The sequence below is a fragment of the Eurytemora carolleeae genome, unplaced genomic scaffold, assembly GCF_000591075.1.
Source record: "Eurytemora carolleeae unplaced genomic scaffold, Eaff_2.0 scaffold52, whole genome shotgun sequence".
NCBI classification, from domain to species: Eukaryota; Metazoa; Arthropoda; class Copepoda; order Calanoida; family Temoridae; genus Eurytemora; species Eurytemora carolleeae.
This window is the reverse complement of record NW_019396055.1, coordinates 537229-555706: the sequence shown is the minus strand read 5'-3', so window position 1 is coordinate 555706 and position 18478 is coordinate 537229. Positions and strand designations below refer to the sequence as shown.

General features: G+C 31.7%; 1 protein-coding gene across 1 annotated transcript; it reads left to right on the top strand.

Annotated features, from left to right (window-relative positions):
• Positions 1–3819: 3819 nt before the first annotated feature.
• On the top strand, positions 3820–18262 carry LOC111707109 (uncharacterized). The gene is made up of 7 exons (XM_023480112.1): positions 3820–3960; positions 6125–6278; positions 7860–7922; positions 9683–9778; positions 11769–12080; positions 17071–17235; positions 17372–18262. The coding sequence occupies exons 2-7, from the start codon at positions 6138–6140 to the stop codon at positions 17597–17599; spliced, it is 1005 nt and encodes a 334-aa protein (XP_023335880.1). The 5' UTR covers positions 3820–3960; positions 6125–6137; the 3' UTR covers positions 17600–18262.
• Positions 18263–18478: the final 216 nt, after the last annotated feature.

Sequence of the window (18478 nt, the reverse complement as noted above, 5' to 3'; positions counted from 1 at the left end):
CATTGAAAACGAGCACTTTAATAGGGGACACCCTGTAGTTCCACCCAGTGGTCTTAAAAATTGAACTCACAACATCTGTCCACTGAGGATGGTTATTGTGACCATTGAGTAGGGTTTAGGTAGGTACAGGAACGTGGGGATGAGGATGGGGGATGAGACAGACTGCTAATCTGGTTGTAGTCGTACCGGCATGGCTACATTCCTACTAAACGTTTTTGACTGCCATTTATTGCATATAATACCCATTCAGAGGTTAAATTTTACAATTTTTAAAGAAATACTCAAACTTTTATCATTAAACATAAAATCTCTTTTCTCTGGGTAACAGATATATATACACTGAGCTATATACCATAGTCCCTCGTATAACAAAACAACAGATTTTAAATTTATCCCACTAACTAAGCTGTTTAGAAGATGTGCGCGTTTGTTAAGCGTTCGTAAACAACCCATTTTGTTCAGTTTTCAATAGTTCAATAAAAAATGATTTTATTCGTTCTGCAAGATATTGTTCACTTTCCATCTATTTTGTTCTATTTCTTACTGAACGATCATTCCATAAAGTCATTAGTTCAATAAAAAAAACTTTAAATTTTTTAAAAAAATTGTTAGAAAAATTTGTTTGTTCAGTAAAAAAAGCAATAGTTTCTTCAAAATATTTCAGTAAATTGGTTCGTCATTAAAAAAAGAACATTTTTCCATTTTGTTCAAACCAGCGATTTAGAAATCGTTTGTTTTAGTCTTTTTCGTTTAAAATCTATAGTTTTTTTATTTCTCTGAATGATCCAAGTCATTTATCCATAGTTCGTTTTTTCTAAACGACACCATCGTTCACAAAAAAATGTTGTTCGCTCACAAAAACTATGTCCGTCTCTTGCGCTGTCTAGAGATGTCCGTCTCAGCGCTGTCTAGTGATGCCCATCTCTAGAGCTGTCTAGAGATGTCCGTCTCAGTGCTGTCTAGTGATGCCCATCTCTAGAGCTGTCTAGAGATGCCCATCTCTAGCGCTGTCTCACAGTTTTCAAACGTGGTGAATCGTATCTTTAATTTCCAGGGAAGGTTGAAGATACAGGATAGTGTGTTTGCTTTCAACCCATTCAAGGCTCTGCACAAAAAAAATTCCTTTTTGTGTGCAATCCTTGTTTAACGCCTCTTTTCATGGTTTAAAGGTCGTCTTTTAAAATTTTTTTGCTTCGTTACATTGAAAAACCAAATTCCAACATTTTTGCATCCCTAAAAATGTTTTTGTTTCAAGTTTTTATTTTACTACATTAAAAAAATCACTTTTAAAGTAAAATTTACCTTTTGTATTCCATGTTCCTTCATCAGACTTCTGTCTCTTTTCTTATATAAATATCTTATATATATAGTTGACTCCTGCTCTATAAATATCTGAACCTTGAAAGGTTTTGAATCTCTCGGAACCTGATAAAACTTCCAATACATATTGGATTAGAAGATTAAGGGTTTATGGAACATGAACACAAAACTTTTAATACACTGAGAACTAGAAAAACTCTGGAATAAGAAGACAACTTTAAGGCTCAAAGTATGACTCTAAATAGTACAATTTGAACATAAAATTTTACAGCGTAAACAGGCCCGGCCATTGCTCTCAATAAGTGATCTAATAAGTGATCTAATAAGTGATCTAATAAGTGATCTAATAAGTGATCTAATAAGTGATCTAATAAGTGATCTAATAAGTGATCTAATAAGTGATCTAATAAGTGATCTAATAAGTGAAACTATTTGCTTTGTAACATCAAATTCAAGTAATTTTGTTCCTATTCCACACTTTACTGGTTCTCATTGTACTTCAGAATTTATTCACCAACTTTGACCTATTTTATCGGTCACAAGTGTTATAATTCAACAGCCACTAGTGTCATCTAACTAATTTTTTCTTCCTTTTAAATAAAAAATCTATTAATATATAATTTTATAATAATTTTCAAAATAAGCACATTTTTTCAAGATGTAAAATTTCATCATTATTTTCCTTCCTTTAAATAAGAACACAACACTTTCTTTTGGAAGCAAGACTTTTCTTTCGATAACATCTATATAATAAAACAAGACATTCGTAAATATTATATATGTTGTCTATAGCCGGCCAAAATGCTGGACCGATTGGGCTGAAATTTTTTGTGGACACTCATGGGCGGCCGGAGAGTGTTATAGGCTAAAAAATAGAAATTTTTTTTAAGATATTAAAAAAAAAAATTTTTTTTTTTAAATTTCACGGGCAACGCCGGGCCCATCAGCTAGTTTGACATACAATTTTATTGTTTGAAGTAAAAAAACTGTCTGATGAAAAAAAACAACATAATGTTCAGAGCAAATGAACTTCATCATAAATAATGTGATAACTTAGAAAAAATAAATTATGACTTACCATTTTTTGTTTTATTAAATTTTACTAAATAGGAAATTTATAATTATATTTAGTAAAAATCTAATAAAAGGTATAATGGTAAAACTAATTAATAACTTTCCAATTGATGAATTATGGTTTAGAATCGCTTCCAAATGAACAAGTTAAACGCGCACATAGATCCAAACTTCTATGAAATATTTCATCAATGTTCAAGACTGGGTCGACTTTTTGGTAGCCCTAGACACGTATATTTTAGAAAAATATAGCACTTTTTAAGCCTTAGTTTTAAAGAAGTAATTGTAAACATTTTCATAGATTTTTGCGTGAGATCTTTATGAACGAGTTACATAAAATAAGTTAAGTCCCATTATTAAAACCAAAAAGGCTGGATGGTTTGAATCTACGCATGGCCTCGAGGGCATCCCCCCTCTCCCGTAGAAAATGGCCTTAGATTTATGGTATGGAGTTGCAATATAGGTGCATTGCCAGATTTGAAGTTAAAAATTGTTCAAATAAAAAAATAAAAATTTTACACAAAATAAGATGGGACAATTTTTTTAATGTCATTTTTCATGGGCTTTCAAAATTAAGTTTTAGATCTTTACTGTTGGGTAAACGACAGAAATAAGTATTGAGTCTTTGCCACACAAACTCTGATTTTCTAATCCCGATATCTTTGCAACCCAATGTTGTAGACCAGATAAACTATGAATTCTGTTTTATCAAATAATCTAAGTTTGAATTGTCAAAGGTTTACAGTACGCCATCATGTTGAAAAGATAAACGGCCGGATTAGAATATTTCAATTTGTGGCCAGGACTCAATTTCTTTCTACGACTGAACCTCAGTTAATTAAAGTTCTGCAAGGCAGTTCTAAGTTTTAACAAATTAATAATGCATGCCCAGAGAGAGAATGCATCGTTATACTAATCAAAATGAAAAGTTCTGAACTAAACTAGAATTTATGACTGGAAATGAGCCCCGGCATAATAGATGTTGTAAGAGAGAAATATTATATTTTTGAGGGAAAAAAGAATTTTGTAGATATATTTAAACGCGATCCCAAATACCCAAAAATGCAATTGAAACCTGGTTTCTCTGTGCTGGTTCTGCTTGAAACATGGTTTCTCTGTGCTGGTTCTGCTTGAAACAATAAATTAGTTTCTTAAGTTTTTTTAAAGTTTTCTAAATGTTAATTCTGTGAAGATCTCTTCCTTCCTGCAACTCTCCGTGAAGGTTTGTAACGGAAACTAACCCGGAGTAGGATTACCTCCGACATGAAACCCAGAGATTAGAACCAGATCCACACGTCAGAGATTAAATATGGATTTAAATCTGATCTTGGTTGGATTTCTGGTGTCATGAGATTGAGAAATTAGTAAAACCGTGTCCGGGGGTAAGAACGGAGTATAAGGGCGGGAGGCCGACTGTCTCCTCTTATATCTGATCAATTGTTGCCACAGTTCACATCTGCCGGAGAATATCTCAGCATCTCTGTGTTAAACTGTACCATGAGAACCTGAACCTGAGTCCAGACATAAAACCTTCCGATTTACACCCTGATCTCCATTCAAAATAAGGTTTTACTTTTTTAATCTTAAAAAGAGGATGATAATTAGTACTTTAGCGGCTAGGAAGGGGGGTCGTAAAGATATAAAAGGTGTATTAGTAATAAAGGTAGAAATTGATTTTTTTACTCAAACACAGGATACGTTCTTCTCCTTTCTAGCGCTGAAATTATTTCCTCTTTCTGTAGCAGAGTTCAAGAATTTCAAGAATAGTTCAAAAATAGTTCAAGAGTAGTTTAAGAAGAGTTCAAGAGTAGTTCAAGAATAGTTTAAGAGTAGTTCAAGAATAGTTCAAGAATAGTTCAAGAATAGTTCAAGAATAGTTCAATAATAGTTCAAGAATAGTTCAAGAATAGTTCAAGAATAGTTCAAGAATAGTTCAAGAATAGTTCAAGAATAGTTCAAGAATAGTTCTCTGGATTCACCTGATTTATTTTCGAAGAATTAACATTTAAAATTCGAAGATTAAATGTTTATCGAATTCCCCCCCCCCTCCCCCCGGTTCTATTTATGATAAATTAATAATTCGTTTTAAATATTGAAGAAAATAAAGTGAAAAATTTAAATAAATGTTCTAATTAGATACTTATGCAATATACTTGTTTAGATTAGGTACATTAAAAAACTGCTCTATTGAAAATATGAAAAAGATCTAGTTTATCGTTTAACTTTGGTTACAAAGAAAAAAACAGTTAAAACATTTAGAATTCAAAATTTTATTAAAAATGCAAATAGGCCAGAAAGAAAACATTCGTTTCTGTATAAACAAAATTTAAAAAGACATGTTTTTAATTCAAATTGTCATTTTTAAAAACAATTTGTAAATTGGATTCTTTACGGTTCAATATATTGTATATATATCATATATACGGATATATAGTCCCCAGTGGGTTGTATTAACTCAATAGATTGTTAAATTAAACCTGTTTCCTATTCGATATAATTTGTTTTATTCATTTTACATTGTTTGTGCAAATTTTTTTTTCGCAATCAGAAAAAAGTGTGTCGGCTAAAAGCAATCTTATCTTAAAGATGTTTAGACTTGTGATTCTATTTCTATAGTTTAATTACATGTTAATCTAAACACTATACAGCTGTCAATCATATCAATTATAGTTATAATATATCAAGTATAGGAGTAGAACTAAACCTAAACTATGTTTATGAGTGGAACTAAACCTAAAATCTATATAGAAGTAGAACTAAACCTAGACTATGAATAGGAGTAGAACTAAACCTAAACTATGTTTATGAGTGGAACTAAACCTAAACTATGTATAGGAGTAGAACTTACCTAAACTATGTATAGGAGTAGAACTAAACCTAAACTATGTATAGGAGTAGAACTAAACCTTGACTATGTATAGGAGTAGAACTAAACCTAAACTATGTTTATGAGTGGAACTAAACCTAAAATCTATATAGAAGTAGAACTAAACCTAAACTATGTATAGGAGTAGAACTAAACCTAAACTTCGTATAGGAGTAGAACTTACCTAAACTTTGTATAGGAGTAGAACTAAACCTAAACTATGTATTGGAGTAGAACAAAACCTAAACCATGTATTGGAGTAGAACTAAACCTAAACTATTTATAGGAGTAGAACTAAACCTAAACTATGAATAGGAGTAGAATTAAACCTAAACTATGTATAAGACTAGAACCAAACCTAAACTATGCATAGGCGTAGAACTAAACCTAAACTATGAATGGGAGTAGAATTAAACCTTAACTATGTATAAGACTAGAACCAAACCTAAACTATGTATAGGAATAGAAATAAACCTAAACTCTATATAGGACTTGAGAACTAAACCTAAACTTTGTATAGGAGTAGAACTAAACCTAAACTATGTATAGGAATAGAACTAAACCTAAACTATGTATTGGTGTAGAACTTACCTAAACTATGTATAGGAGTAGAACTAAACCTAAACTCTATATAGGAGTAGAACTAAACCTAAACTCTATATAGGAGTAGAACTAAACCTAAACTATGTATAGGAGTAGAACTAAACCTAAACTCTATATAGGAGTAAAACTGAACCTAAACTTTATGTAGGAGTAGAACTAAACCTAAAAATATAGGAGTAGAACTAAACCTAAACTTTATATAGGAGTAGAACTAAACCTAAAATTTATATAGGAGTAGAACTAAACCTAAACTCTATCCAGGAGCATAAGAAGAATGGCGCCTGGAGCTTTCTCCATCCTAGCTCCGTTCCTGCGGCGTAAAGTAAAGAAGTATGAAAGGTTGGATCAGGAGGACCCAGAGAAGAAGAAGCAGGACGCAACCATGGAGGAACTCACAAGAATAAACATGAAAATTGTAAGTTTTTCTCCACGTCAATTATCTTTTATTCTTTTATTTATTTGACAGATATTTGCGCAACTTTTGCAAAAATAAATTTAAACAAAAGGACTTTTGTCTTAGCCACAAACTCTGATTTTTTAATCCCTGTAATTTTACAACCAAATTCAAAATATCAAAGGTTTTCAGTATATCAGGTTGCAAAGTTGTAGGGACTTAAAAATTTGAGGTCGTGACAAAGGCTCAATTCCTTTTAATCGAAATACATTTTATTTATTCTTTTATTTAAAAATATTATTATTTGATCTCTTTTAATTTTCTGAACATCAAGTTTTAATGTAATTTCCAGAGTCTCATTGCTTCTCCACATTTCTTTACTTGATATAATTGGTGGATTATGAGTTGGCAACATTTTTAAAATTTTATTTCAAATTGCAAAAATATCTTCTGGAATGTATTTTGTTTTTACGGGACTGGCACGGCTTTTCCATAAAAACAGATACAAAATGTCAACAAATATCCTTTCTAAGGTTTTATTGTCTTTTAGCTGAAGTGCTCGGCGTTGCCCGTAGAATAAAAAGAATCATTCTGTTTGGGAAAAATCTATTTTTTTGCGCCTATGTCATCTCCGGGATACCTCATGGGTTTCCTTAAAAAATGTCAGCCAATTTGGTCCAGCCGTTTGGCCAGCTGTAGCTAACATACATATAAATGTATATAAGCGAAAGAGCTTTATTATATCGGTTGTGTTTTTACTTCTTTCAAAAATGTTTGAAATAATTTGATTTAAAAGTGTGACTGCCGATACCACGCTGAGTTTTCCATTAACATTTATGCCTTATTTCTCTTTATTATAAACTCAAGCACTTCTTTGTTAATATAGGATTAGAGGATATTCATATACACAACTTGTTATGTAAACATGTATTGTTTGTTTTTCTATTTCAAGCTGTAAGGCTTTAAATGACTAAACAAAGAAATGAAGTCTTTGCCTCAAACTCTAATTTTCTAATCTCTATATCTTTTCAGCACAATGTCGGAGACCTTAGATATTTCTTACAGGTTTACAACATCAGGTTGAAAAATATAAGGATTAGATAATTTTAGTTTGTGGCAAAGACTTGATTCCCTTTTCTTTCACAATTCAGCTTTAGACCTGCGAAACACCTTTGATTATTGGATTTGTTGAAGTATATAAAATCTCACGTTTGAACTTTCTTAACCATTTTTTAGCTAAAATAATATTAAACACCAATGTGTGTAAATGAAGGCATTCTGGAAAAAATGTTTGAAACCTGAATTGAAAAAAAGATAATTTATTTTAAGGTTGTTTTTCTGTGCAGAAGATTTTAATTTGGAGCGTCATAGCATAGATATTTCAGTCGTTAAAGATATGTTTTTTTTTACTGGAAATTGAATTTTAATGATCGATTTCTCACAAATAACATACTCTGAATTAGTTGTGCAAAGGAGGTTTGTGATATTTTTGAATTCTTAATGTTTCTGTTTAAATTCCAGACTGAAAACTCTTTCTGTTTTTGTTTTTTTTAAATTGAATTCCTGTTTTTTTTCTGAGAATTTCTAACCATTATTATTTAGGATAAATTAGTAACGTCAATGACTAAAGAAGATTTTGAAGCTCCAAGTTCTCCGGAAGAAGAGGTATTTTTAAATTAAGAAAAAAAAGGAAATTTAAGAAAGATAATAATCTCTATATTTTTTAAAAACCGATGTCGTAGACCTTTGATATTTCAAACTATTAATTATGTTAGATTAAATAGTCTATGTTAAAAATATCAATAGGTAACACCATCAGGTTATTAAGATATTAGAAATTTGACAAAGTTCATTTATTAATCTAGAAATAGTACCATAGTTACCTTGAATAAAGAATTCTGGAATCTTAAAAAAACTATTTATCAATTGATCCATTTAAAGCTTAAATAAATTAAAGTGAGTGACCGGCTATGTATTGTGGTTGAAATGAATATGCAGTATTGTGGACAAAAGAATTTGGCTTTCAAAGATATAAAGATTTGAAAATCTGAGTTTGTGGCAAAGACTCAATTCCTTTATTAGAATTCATTTGAGACATATAAAACGTTTTAAAGATCTATATTTACTGAGTTTGAGCGCAAAGTCGGCGTACAAAATCGTGAATTTGGGTGGGTACGTTTACAGAATCGTTTATTTTTATTTATTGAATTACATGAAGATATTCAATTCAGAATTCAAACAAACAAAGTTTTAAGAAATGAAGGTAAATCGAAAAGTGTTGCTGAACTTTCCCCCCCAATCTGTTCCTAAATTACTAACTACTCTAATGTATAATTTTGTTTACATTTTTCTACGTCGTTATTAAATAAATAAAAAAAAACGATTCTGAAAACGTACCCACCCAAATTTACGGTTTTGAACGTCCACTTTGTGCACAAACTCAGTATGAGATCTTTAAAACGTTTTATATGTCTCAAATGAATCCTAATAAAGGAATTGAGTCTTTGCCACAAATTCAGTTTTTGTAAAATCAATATCTTTGCAACCTTATTATTTAAACCTTTGATATTTCAAACTTACATTATTTGATCTAATAGCATTCATAGTTTGAAATATTAAAAGTCTACGACATTGGGTTGCAACGATATTGAAATTAGAAAATCAGAGTTTGTGGCAAAAACTCAATTCCTTTGCCCACACTAATGCATATTCATATCAACCACCATACATAACCGGCCACTCACTTTAAGGAACTAAATACAATATTTAAAGTATCTTCTAGTTTCCATTCTCAGCAAAAAAAATTGTTAATTAATTGAGTTTATATTACACTGAGTTAAATATACAAAGGATGAAACTTCAGAAACGACTCTAACATATTTTTTTTAATACATTTATGGCATTTAAATTTTTACTTTTTTTGCTTAACCAGTCAATGTACATATAAAAAATATATTCCAGAGCAAATTTAACCTTTAGATCGTTAAAACCAAATTTAACCTTTAGATCTTTGCAGCTGTACATTTAGTGTTTATACAAATATCTATAAAAACAACAGAAGTCAGAAGTTCAGAACTTTTGTATTGTGAATCTCGTGATCAAGCATTAATCTCCATCTTATAAAGGCCTAGTTTAGAGATACAAACATAATTCTTCTTTGATCTTCCGTTGTTGTTGTCATACCCTGTAAGAATATCTTTAATTGAAGGATCAGGCATTTGACTTAAAATTAAAAGTGCCAACATTGTTTATCGAAATCAAGATTAATGACTTTCCACACAAACGTTCCTACCTCCTCTTGCTACAAAAATAATGAATGTGATTGTATACGTGTGGAGATTATAAAAATAAAAAAAAGTTTATTTTGTTGTTATTATAAAAATCAACTTTTTAATTGATAAATTAATAGCTTATCATTATTTTAGTGTGTGGGATGTAGATCAAGTAAAGCTGTGATGTTGGTTAGTCCTTGCTCTCATCAGATCCTTTGTCGTCTTTGCTTTGTAAAAAATATCCAACAGGTAGATATATATAGTTCTTTCATATGTATGTAACCGGCCGAGTAAATTTTCTTCCTTCGACTTGTGCGTAAAATCCAGACTAGAGGAGCTACGAGATCACAAAGTCATACCAGTAATGTCGCCTAAATTTGACCTTAACTTTTTGCCTGTATTATCTTTTAATATATTGATTATAACTGTTTTACTTCAGGTTTAGGTTTTATTTTACAAAATGTTTTGTGATTCTTCAAAGTCACGCCGCTGGGCTAATTTTATTCAAATTTTATATATACTAGGCATTTAAGAAGCTTTGCGCCCATCCTCTTTCTGAACTTTAATTTGTGGCTCTATCTGTGAACATCTTCTCTTTGTGCAGAAAAAAAAACATAACAAAAAAAATCCCACACAAAATTTGGGCCCGATCGGTTCAGCTGTTTTGACGTTTATTTAATAAAAACAGACACATTGATTGGAACAGTTTTTATATTATGTTTATGTTTTATTTATGATGATTATTCTGGCAGAGGCAACAAATATTTATCAACCTCCGTCAATTTTTAGATTTTGCAATCTGGGAAATCACTGTAGTTATATTTGCTTCAAATATGATTGCTAGAAGCGCAGCTATTTGAATGAGTTTTCAGCAATGTTTTTAAGATTTAAACATTTAAAATAGGAATGTTATTTATTATTTATTAATTGATTAAATATTAGAACATTACATTATCATAAAGTTAAACATTTTTGTATTTTATCACAAAGAACTGACTCACCTTACTGCAACATTTGTTCAAACAAACGTTTTTGCAAGATTATTTAATCTTTTATTTCTACAATTTTGGGGTTACATATAGATAGTGATGGGCGTTTAGTGGGAACCAATACATCTGTGGAATAATAAGACGACATTTATGCAATCTTACATGTGTGTTTGGTGCTTTTATAAAGCAATTTTTTGGGTTTCATGCTTTTATAAAGCAAATAGCTTTACCAGTAGATTGAAAAAGAACTTTTAAAGTAAAATGGGTCTGTGTCCACTGCACAACTGCTTTCTTTAATGTTAATTTTTCATAAAACTATTCAAAGTGATACCTTTAATCTTACTTGGTCTTATTCCTATTCTACTGTCGTTTTTATCCTCATATTCTACTGTCGTTTTTAACCATACAATTTTTTATTCTTAAAAGGCTGCCTGCAAGAATCTTATTCTCTAAACTATACCAGTTTGCTTTTTTAACGTTGTGCAAAATCTTTCTCTGACATAAGATAATACTTGGCCAAACCGTTTAGATTAATATCTTTTTTTAGAGTAAAGAAATACAATGTCCGCCTTTAATCAGCAAAATATCATCGATAGAAGATATTTCTTTTCAAAACAAATGAAGCAACTTAGAAAGTTGGTTCGACTGTCACCCGGCCCACCTATTTTTACTTTCAAGAATGTATCTTTGGCACGTTTTTTACACCATAAGTTCAAGACATGGGAAACAGAAATCAATTTTGTAAAAGCAATAAGAAAAGTCATAAATAATAAATTTCAACAATATTTGGTTTGGAAATATCAGACCTCCTGCTTTCCCCTCGAAATTTTTAACGAAAATTTGTTATCTTTCAATATTTTTTTCTATGACGACGAAGGATTTACTAGATGACGCAATATCTGAGAATAAAGGGTTATTTGAACCCTAGCTGCTTAACCAACCAATCTTGTTTACTCTAATAGTTCCCAATATCGGATATCTGCACGATTGCAAAAATATTCAAACTTTGAAAATATTAAAACGTCATTTATTGTTTTTTTTTAATAAAAGGGGAAAAAGGTCACGGGAAGTCTGGTGTATAAAACCATTTTTACATGGTGTAAATGAATTGAGTTATTTAACAGAATTTATAGTTTGAAAACATCGGGTTGCAAAACATATGGATTAGAAAATCAGGACTTGTCGCAAAACTCAATTCCTTGAAAATTATTAAAAAATTTGTTAAAGTTTAACTTATTATTTGTATTAAGGCAGTTGCAACCCGAAACCTTCCCCTGTGCTGTGTTCTCTGTGGCTGTAAGGTTCTCCGCGTTAAGAATAATTACAGATCAACTCGAACCCTTCCCAAGTCTGTCTCCGGGTATGAAGTGGGACGTCTACGACACTCTGACTCAAACTACTCCGTTACATCCGGCCTTTCCGTCTCAAGCTGTGGATCCACCAGATCTGTCCAGTCTAATATCTCCGCCAGGTCCGGAGTATCCGCCTCCTCCTGGTTCTCCATAGACTCCCTCTCCAGCTTCCAGTGCGCATCCTTCGACAGAAACCTTCCTAATCCCAGGGTGAGTAATAAACCTTCCTAATCCCAGGGTGAGTAATAAACATTCCTAATCTCAGCGTGAGTAATAAACCTTCCTAACCCCCGGGTGAGTAATAAACATTCCTAATCTCAGCGTGAGTAATAAACCTTCCTAATCCCAGGGTGAGTAATAAACATTCCTAATCTCAGCGTGAGTAATAAACCTTCCTAACCCCCGGGTGAGTAATGAACCTTCCTAATCCCAGGGTGAGTAATAAACATTCATAATCTCAGCGTGAGTAATAAACCTTCCTAACCCCAGGGTGAGTAATAAACCTTCCTAACCCCAGGGTGAGTAATAAACCTTCATAATCCTAGGGTGAGTAATAAACACATTTAATATAGAAACATTGTTTTAAATATGTCAAAAATATAGAACCTGGATTTTCCAGCGCTTCCTGAAAACGATGCCCCAATTTCTAAAGTACACAAACGAGCAAGTAAATGGCCAAAAATTGTACTTTACCATTGATAAGAACAGCTTTCCAAAGGGAGGGGTATCATTTCTCTTGATTGATGAAACAAGAAATAAATTAGACTTTTTCAGAAAGGTTGTCTAAAAGAAACAATACCAAAAATGTGAAAAAATAATTAGTTTAAAATCGTCACTAGGATATGTGATAATGCTTTTTCGGAAAGACTAATCGACGATTTCGGAATAGTGACGTTTTTATCCAAATCGTTGATGTTAGGATATAAAGGAATTGAGTCATTGTCACAAACTCTGATATCTTAATCTCTTTATCTCTACAAATCAACGTTGTAGACCTTAGATGTGTCAAACTATAAATTCTTATGGGTGAAATAATCAAAGTTTGAAATATCAAAAGTTTACGCCATCTGGTTTTAGAGATATAGGAATTAGAAAATTGGGATTTGTGGCAAAGAGTCAATTCCTTTATAAGTTCTTGAAAAATCAAAAGCGTAAAATTTCAAATAATTTAATTTGACCCATCAAAAGGCTGTATATCATTAATCAATTTGGAAGTTTTAAGATAATTTGTTTAATTATCTCATTATTTCGGGAGATAATATCAGAACTAATTTAGTTAAATAAATAATTTTTAGATAAACCTAATAGCTAATGAATTCCACGTATCTAAAGGTTAACTACGTCAATGTTTAAACTATGTTAAACACAATTACGTATATTTTAAGCGACCTCTGACGCTCCGACATTTTTCCTAGCGCCATTTTATCTTTACATAATTTTTGCTTTATTTTATATTTGCTAATAGCAAATAAAGTAGGTCATTTTTGATATATCTATATTTTTTATCCGTATAAAAATCTCCAGCGCACCGCTCGGCCCCTATTGTAGCATTTGGTGGCTCATAGGCCTAACCTATCCTTATATAATGTTTTGGGATAAGATTTCAATTAGAAAAGTGATATCCAACATAAATACTGTTTGCAAGTAGAAAAAGTGATGCTTGCAAAAATGTCGTAGCGGCCTAGCTAATTATTGGATTTCAATACTTTTTGTATATATTGAACAAAACTTACAGTATTTGGAAACGTTGAGTAAATATGGATATTATCAACAATACTGGTTGTATAACAAAATTTAAGGGAATACTCTAAACACACTAGTTTTAATTCAATCTATTTGAAAAGTAAAATGCAAAAAAGACTTTTCTAACTTTTCTGCAACAGTATTTTAAATACACCAACACTGCAACATTTTATTTTACATACACCAAACAAATATATCTAATTGTGATTTTTTTTGATTGGCTCGGGGAGTACATAACATAGAGTTTAAAGTTAAAGTTAGATTAGCATAAAAACTTAGAAAATATATCTAGATAAATAAGACAATAAGACAAGAAATTGAATTTTCCTAGAATTTTCTGCACAATTGTTTCCGAAATATTTGCAATTTCTCCGATAAAGGTTTTATACAGGAAAGCAATAGCAAGTAAGTTTATTTCTATATGTCCTTCAGTGTCCATTTTTCCAGAGGAATTCTTTTCATTGCAATTGTTAGAATTATATTGAAAATGTTCATGTTGGCTGTAAGGTCCTCTCCTTTTTTATCATAAATTTAAATATTTACAATTTTTCTTTAACAACTCGGGCCCTGCCCATGTCAAGTACCATACAAAAAATTAGTCCTATCGGTTTAGACGGTTAGACGATTATAAAAAAACATCACTATTTAAATAAGAAACAATTAATTACATTCATGAGGAACTAAGTTCTTGCAACATATTCAAATTTTCTAATCCCTAAATCGTTTCAACCTGACAGTGTAATCCTTAGATATTACAATCTTAGTCTATTTAATCTATTTGAAACATGAAAGGTCTACGAACTCGGGTTGCAAAGATATACGAGTAGAAAATTCAGACTTTGTGGTAAGAACTTAGTTCATTTACAGACTAACAACTAAAAGCAGAACTGAAGAAAATTTATTTTATAAGAATTTAGGACGAAACTGATTTCTCCATGGTTCCTATTAGGACCTGTCAACTCCAGTTAATTCTTCATTCTTGAAATTTCTGATTCTGTTTCCGGGTTTAGGTTCCATCAACAAACTATACATTTCTCCGGTTCTTCCTCTTTAGACAATGTAGTGTATATGGAGAAGTGTGTGTGGTAGTGAATGCATATTGTAGAAAGTCTAGAATGACGGATCGAATAATGTTCTTATTCCGAAGCATACGTTCTGCAGCTCCGAACCCTATTGACCCTGTAGGTCCTTCTCCGAACCCTATTTTCTATAAGAATCTTCTCAATATCCTAACCGTCCCACAATAGATGGTATGGGATGGTTTCTCATAAATATTGGAAAGAAAATAATATCTTTTATATCAATATAGATTAAAGGAGTCTCAGTACTCCCAAAAAGTGTACTTTACCATTGATAAGAACAGCTTTCCAAAATTATAACCCTTCACTTACTTCTTCACCTAATTCTTAACCATTATCCCCCCCCCTTCCAATACGTTCTGATCTAATTCTTAATCAATAACCTTTTGCGGTTTGCTCTTTCCCCTTTTCTTGTTATCCTAATGAAGTTCCTGATCACCATCCTTTCAAACCATCTTTATCTGGGTTCTAACAATCAATTTCCTTAATTTCCGCAATATCCAATAACTATCAACTCCCCCATGTACATCCAAATACTATCCCTTTTTACCCCTATGTTCCCTCTGACTAGCCTAACGATTTTATATAATAAAACAAGACATTCTTATATATGTTCCCTATAACCGGCCAAACGGCTGGACTGAATGGACTGACATTTTTTGTGGACACTCATGGGTAGCCTATTTGTGACATAGTCTAAAAAATGATCTTTTTTGTTTTCAAAATTTTCAAAAAAAAATTTTATCCACGGACAACGCCGGGCCTTTTAGCTTGTATCCAATAAATATCCCTATTTCTCCCCTATACATCACGACTACAATTTCCAATAACTATTTCTGTTTCCCCCTTCACCAACACTACAATATCCAATAAATATTCCTATTTCAATCTTTACCATTACTTCAATATCCAATAACTATCACTATTTTCCCTCTACACCAACCTACAATATCCAAGGTTATAATGCAAGGAAAGTTAATTGCAATTGAGTATACTCTGCGTACATATTGAAACCAGTTCTCTCTGGGCAGAATTTGTAAACAAGAATAGATGCATCAGTGTTCATTTAGTATCCAAGGAGGTTAAAAGCATTAAATTTTGATAATTCACATAACAGTTTCCTATGACCAGAATATTTCATTGATTTTTTATGTGAAAGATGGATCCCATGTCAGGCTGTGACATCCGTTTTGTGTTTACATTACCGCCCAGAGACTGTACATTGCAGTACAAAAGATGCGCACACCTCTGAAATAACTTTCCTTGCATTATAACCTTGACAATATCCAATAACTATCCCTATTTCCCCCCTATACACCATCACTACAATATCCAATAACTGCCCCCCCCCTTTCCCCAAGTAATATCCAATACTAAATATTAGTATGTGTATGGACTGCATCATTACACATTAAGAATAGATAGAATATTAATATTTCTAGAAAATATTTCCAGGATTCACCTCTCCTCTCTTCTCTCTGTACATTGTACATCTATCAGTAAAACACTATGATTTATAGACAGGGTGTCTCAAACTTAAAGGGACTGTCAGCGTTATTTGATAAAATCTGATAAAATATGATGAAAAGCGTCGTTTAATTACTGTGAACTTCTCTATTGTTTCTTATAAGCAAGAAACGCGTACGTCACTTTTGCAGAGAAACCACAAATAAAAACAAACAGTTTAAACATAAAAGTTCATATCTAATTCATATCTAATTCAGATAAAGTGTAAATTGAGCATTGTCATCTCTACATGGAGTATCACTTGAAATTACCCTTACAGTCCCTTACCAAAAATACAAGAATTAAAATAATAGCTATAAGCTTGACATAAAATTCAAAGACGGAAAGCCATTCCGGGGCAGCGTAGGTTTCATATTAAATCTTTATTAGTCGAGGATTAAAATTATGTAAGTATATTTTACCTGTAATCCCTCCTTTAAACATTTATTTATATTTGAAATATTTCCAACAGAATCTTGCATATCCTTAACATTCAACAATACATTTATACATCAGTTTATGTGTTAAAGTAAAAAATTATTCCTTATCAAATTAAAGGAATTGCCGAGTCTTTGTAACAAACACAAATTTGATAATCCCTATATCTTGGCAACCGGATGATGTACACCTTAGATATTTCACTTAGATAATTGGATCTAACAGAATTTATAGTTTGAAATATCTAAGGTCTACGAGATTGTGCAGTAAAGATACAGGATTTGAAAATCTGAGTTTGTAGCAAAGACTTAATTTTTCGTTTATCTTTTCTATAAATTTACACATTTCTAGGCAAGTTCTTAAAAGTTCTCAGAGAGAGAGAAATATAATTTTATTTATTTTACTGATTTCTTATTTTAGTATTGTATTTACAGGCGCATTCCTTGACAACCCGGAGATCCCGACGCGGTTCAAACCAAGGTCCGGCGGAGCCAAGTCCAGGTAGACCTGGAGCTGTAATACCAAACTCTCAATCAACTCCAGCCCTGTCAACCATTGAACCAATCAAACATGTGGAGACTGAACCTTTGCCGAATAGTGTAAGTAATTCTTATATAGATATGCGAATTTTTTCTTGTTGCAGATTTTCCATAACGCATGATTCTAAAACTAAACGTTTAAAATATTGGGTTTAAATTGGTTGCTATTTGTCTAACATTTTGTCTAACATTACAGATGCCAAAATCCAGTTCTTCAGTTCCAGAAAACCTGTCAGATTATTTAACCTCAACTAAACCCTACCCTCGGCTCTACCGGAGATCTCAGGGAAAAGAAAACCAGAACTTGAGATTGAAGTTGATTTCTCCGGATCAAGCAGAAACTAGTTTCACCATGTCTACCATAGAGGAGGAGATAGAAGGAGTAAACCTGAGCTATACTAGTCAGGAGCTTATATCCGGATAGACTTTAATCTTGTTGTAACAATATCTCAAGATTTAGTGACCATATTTTGTAAATAGAAAACTAAAATCTAAGGAAAGTCAAATTATATTTTAGGAAGTTAGGACGATAGTTGGAATACAATCTCGGAGTATCTGGATCAGTAGACTTTAGTTTATGCTTATAGTTACTAGTTGATGATCGATGATAGTTACAAGTTAGGGATAATCGATTAATGTTTTTTAGAAATCAGCCAACCGACCACCGGGTTTTTTTTCATTAAGACCTAAAAACAATAATGCGATTTACAGTTTTTTCAATATAGTTCATATACGGTTGCAGTTCGACGATTTAATGTCAAGGAAATCACTATACAGGCCCTCATAAAAATATTGAAAAAAATTATAAGTTACACCTAATTTTCTTGCACATTTTATGCTGAATTCAAATTTGAAAACGAATTAAAAAATTAGTGAGCATGAAAATTCACCAAAAAAGTGTTAAAGCAATTTTCGCCCTAGTTTTCGGTCTCAGCTTATTCAATTTTTAATATTTTTTAATGGTTTTCAAATTGGAATTCAGCAAAACATTTTTATTAAGATTTGAATTTTACATATTTTGATTTCTCCAATGATCTATTATCTCTAGATAGCAGGACAATAATCTCAGGGTAGGACAACTCTTCAAAGGAATTGAGCCTTTGCCACAAACTCTGCTTTTCTAAAGCTTACATCTTTGGATTTCAATGTCGTAGACCTTAGATATTTCAAACTATGAATTCTGTTAGATCAAATAATAAAAGTTTAAAATATCAAAAATTTACGACATTGGGTTCCAAAGATATAGGGATTATAAAATCATAGTTTGTGACAAAGACTGAATTCCTTTGCAGAAACAATAGGG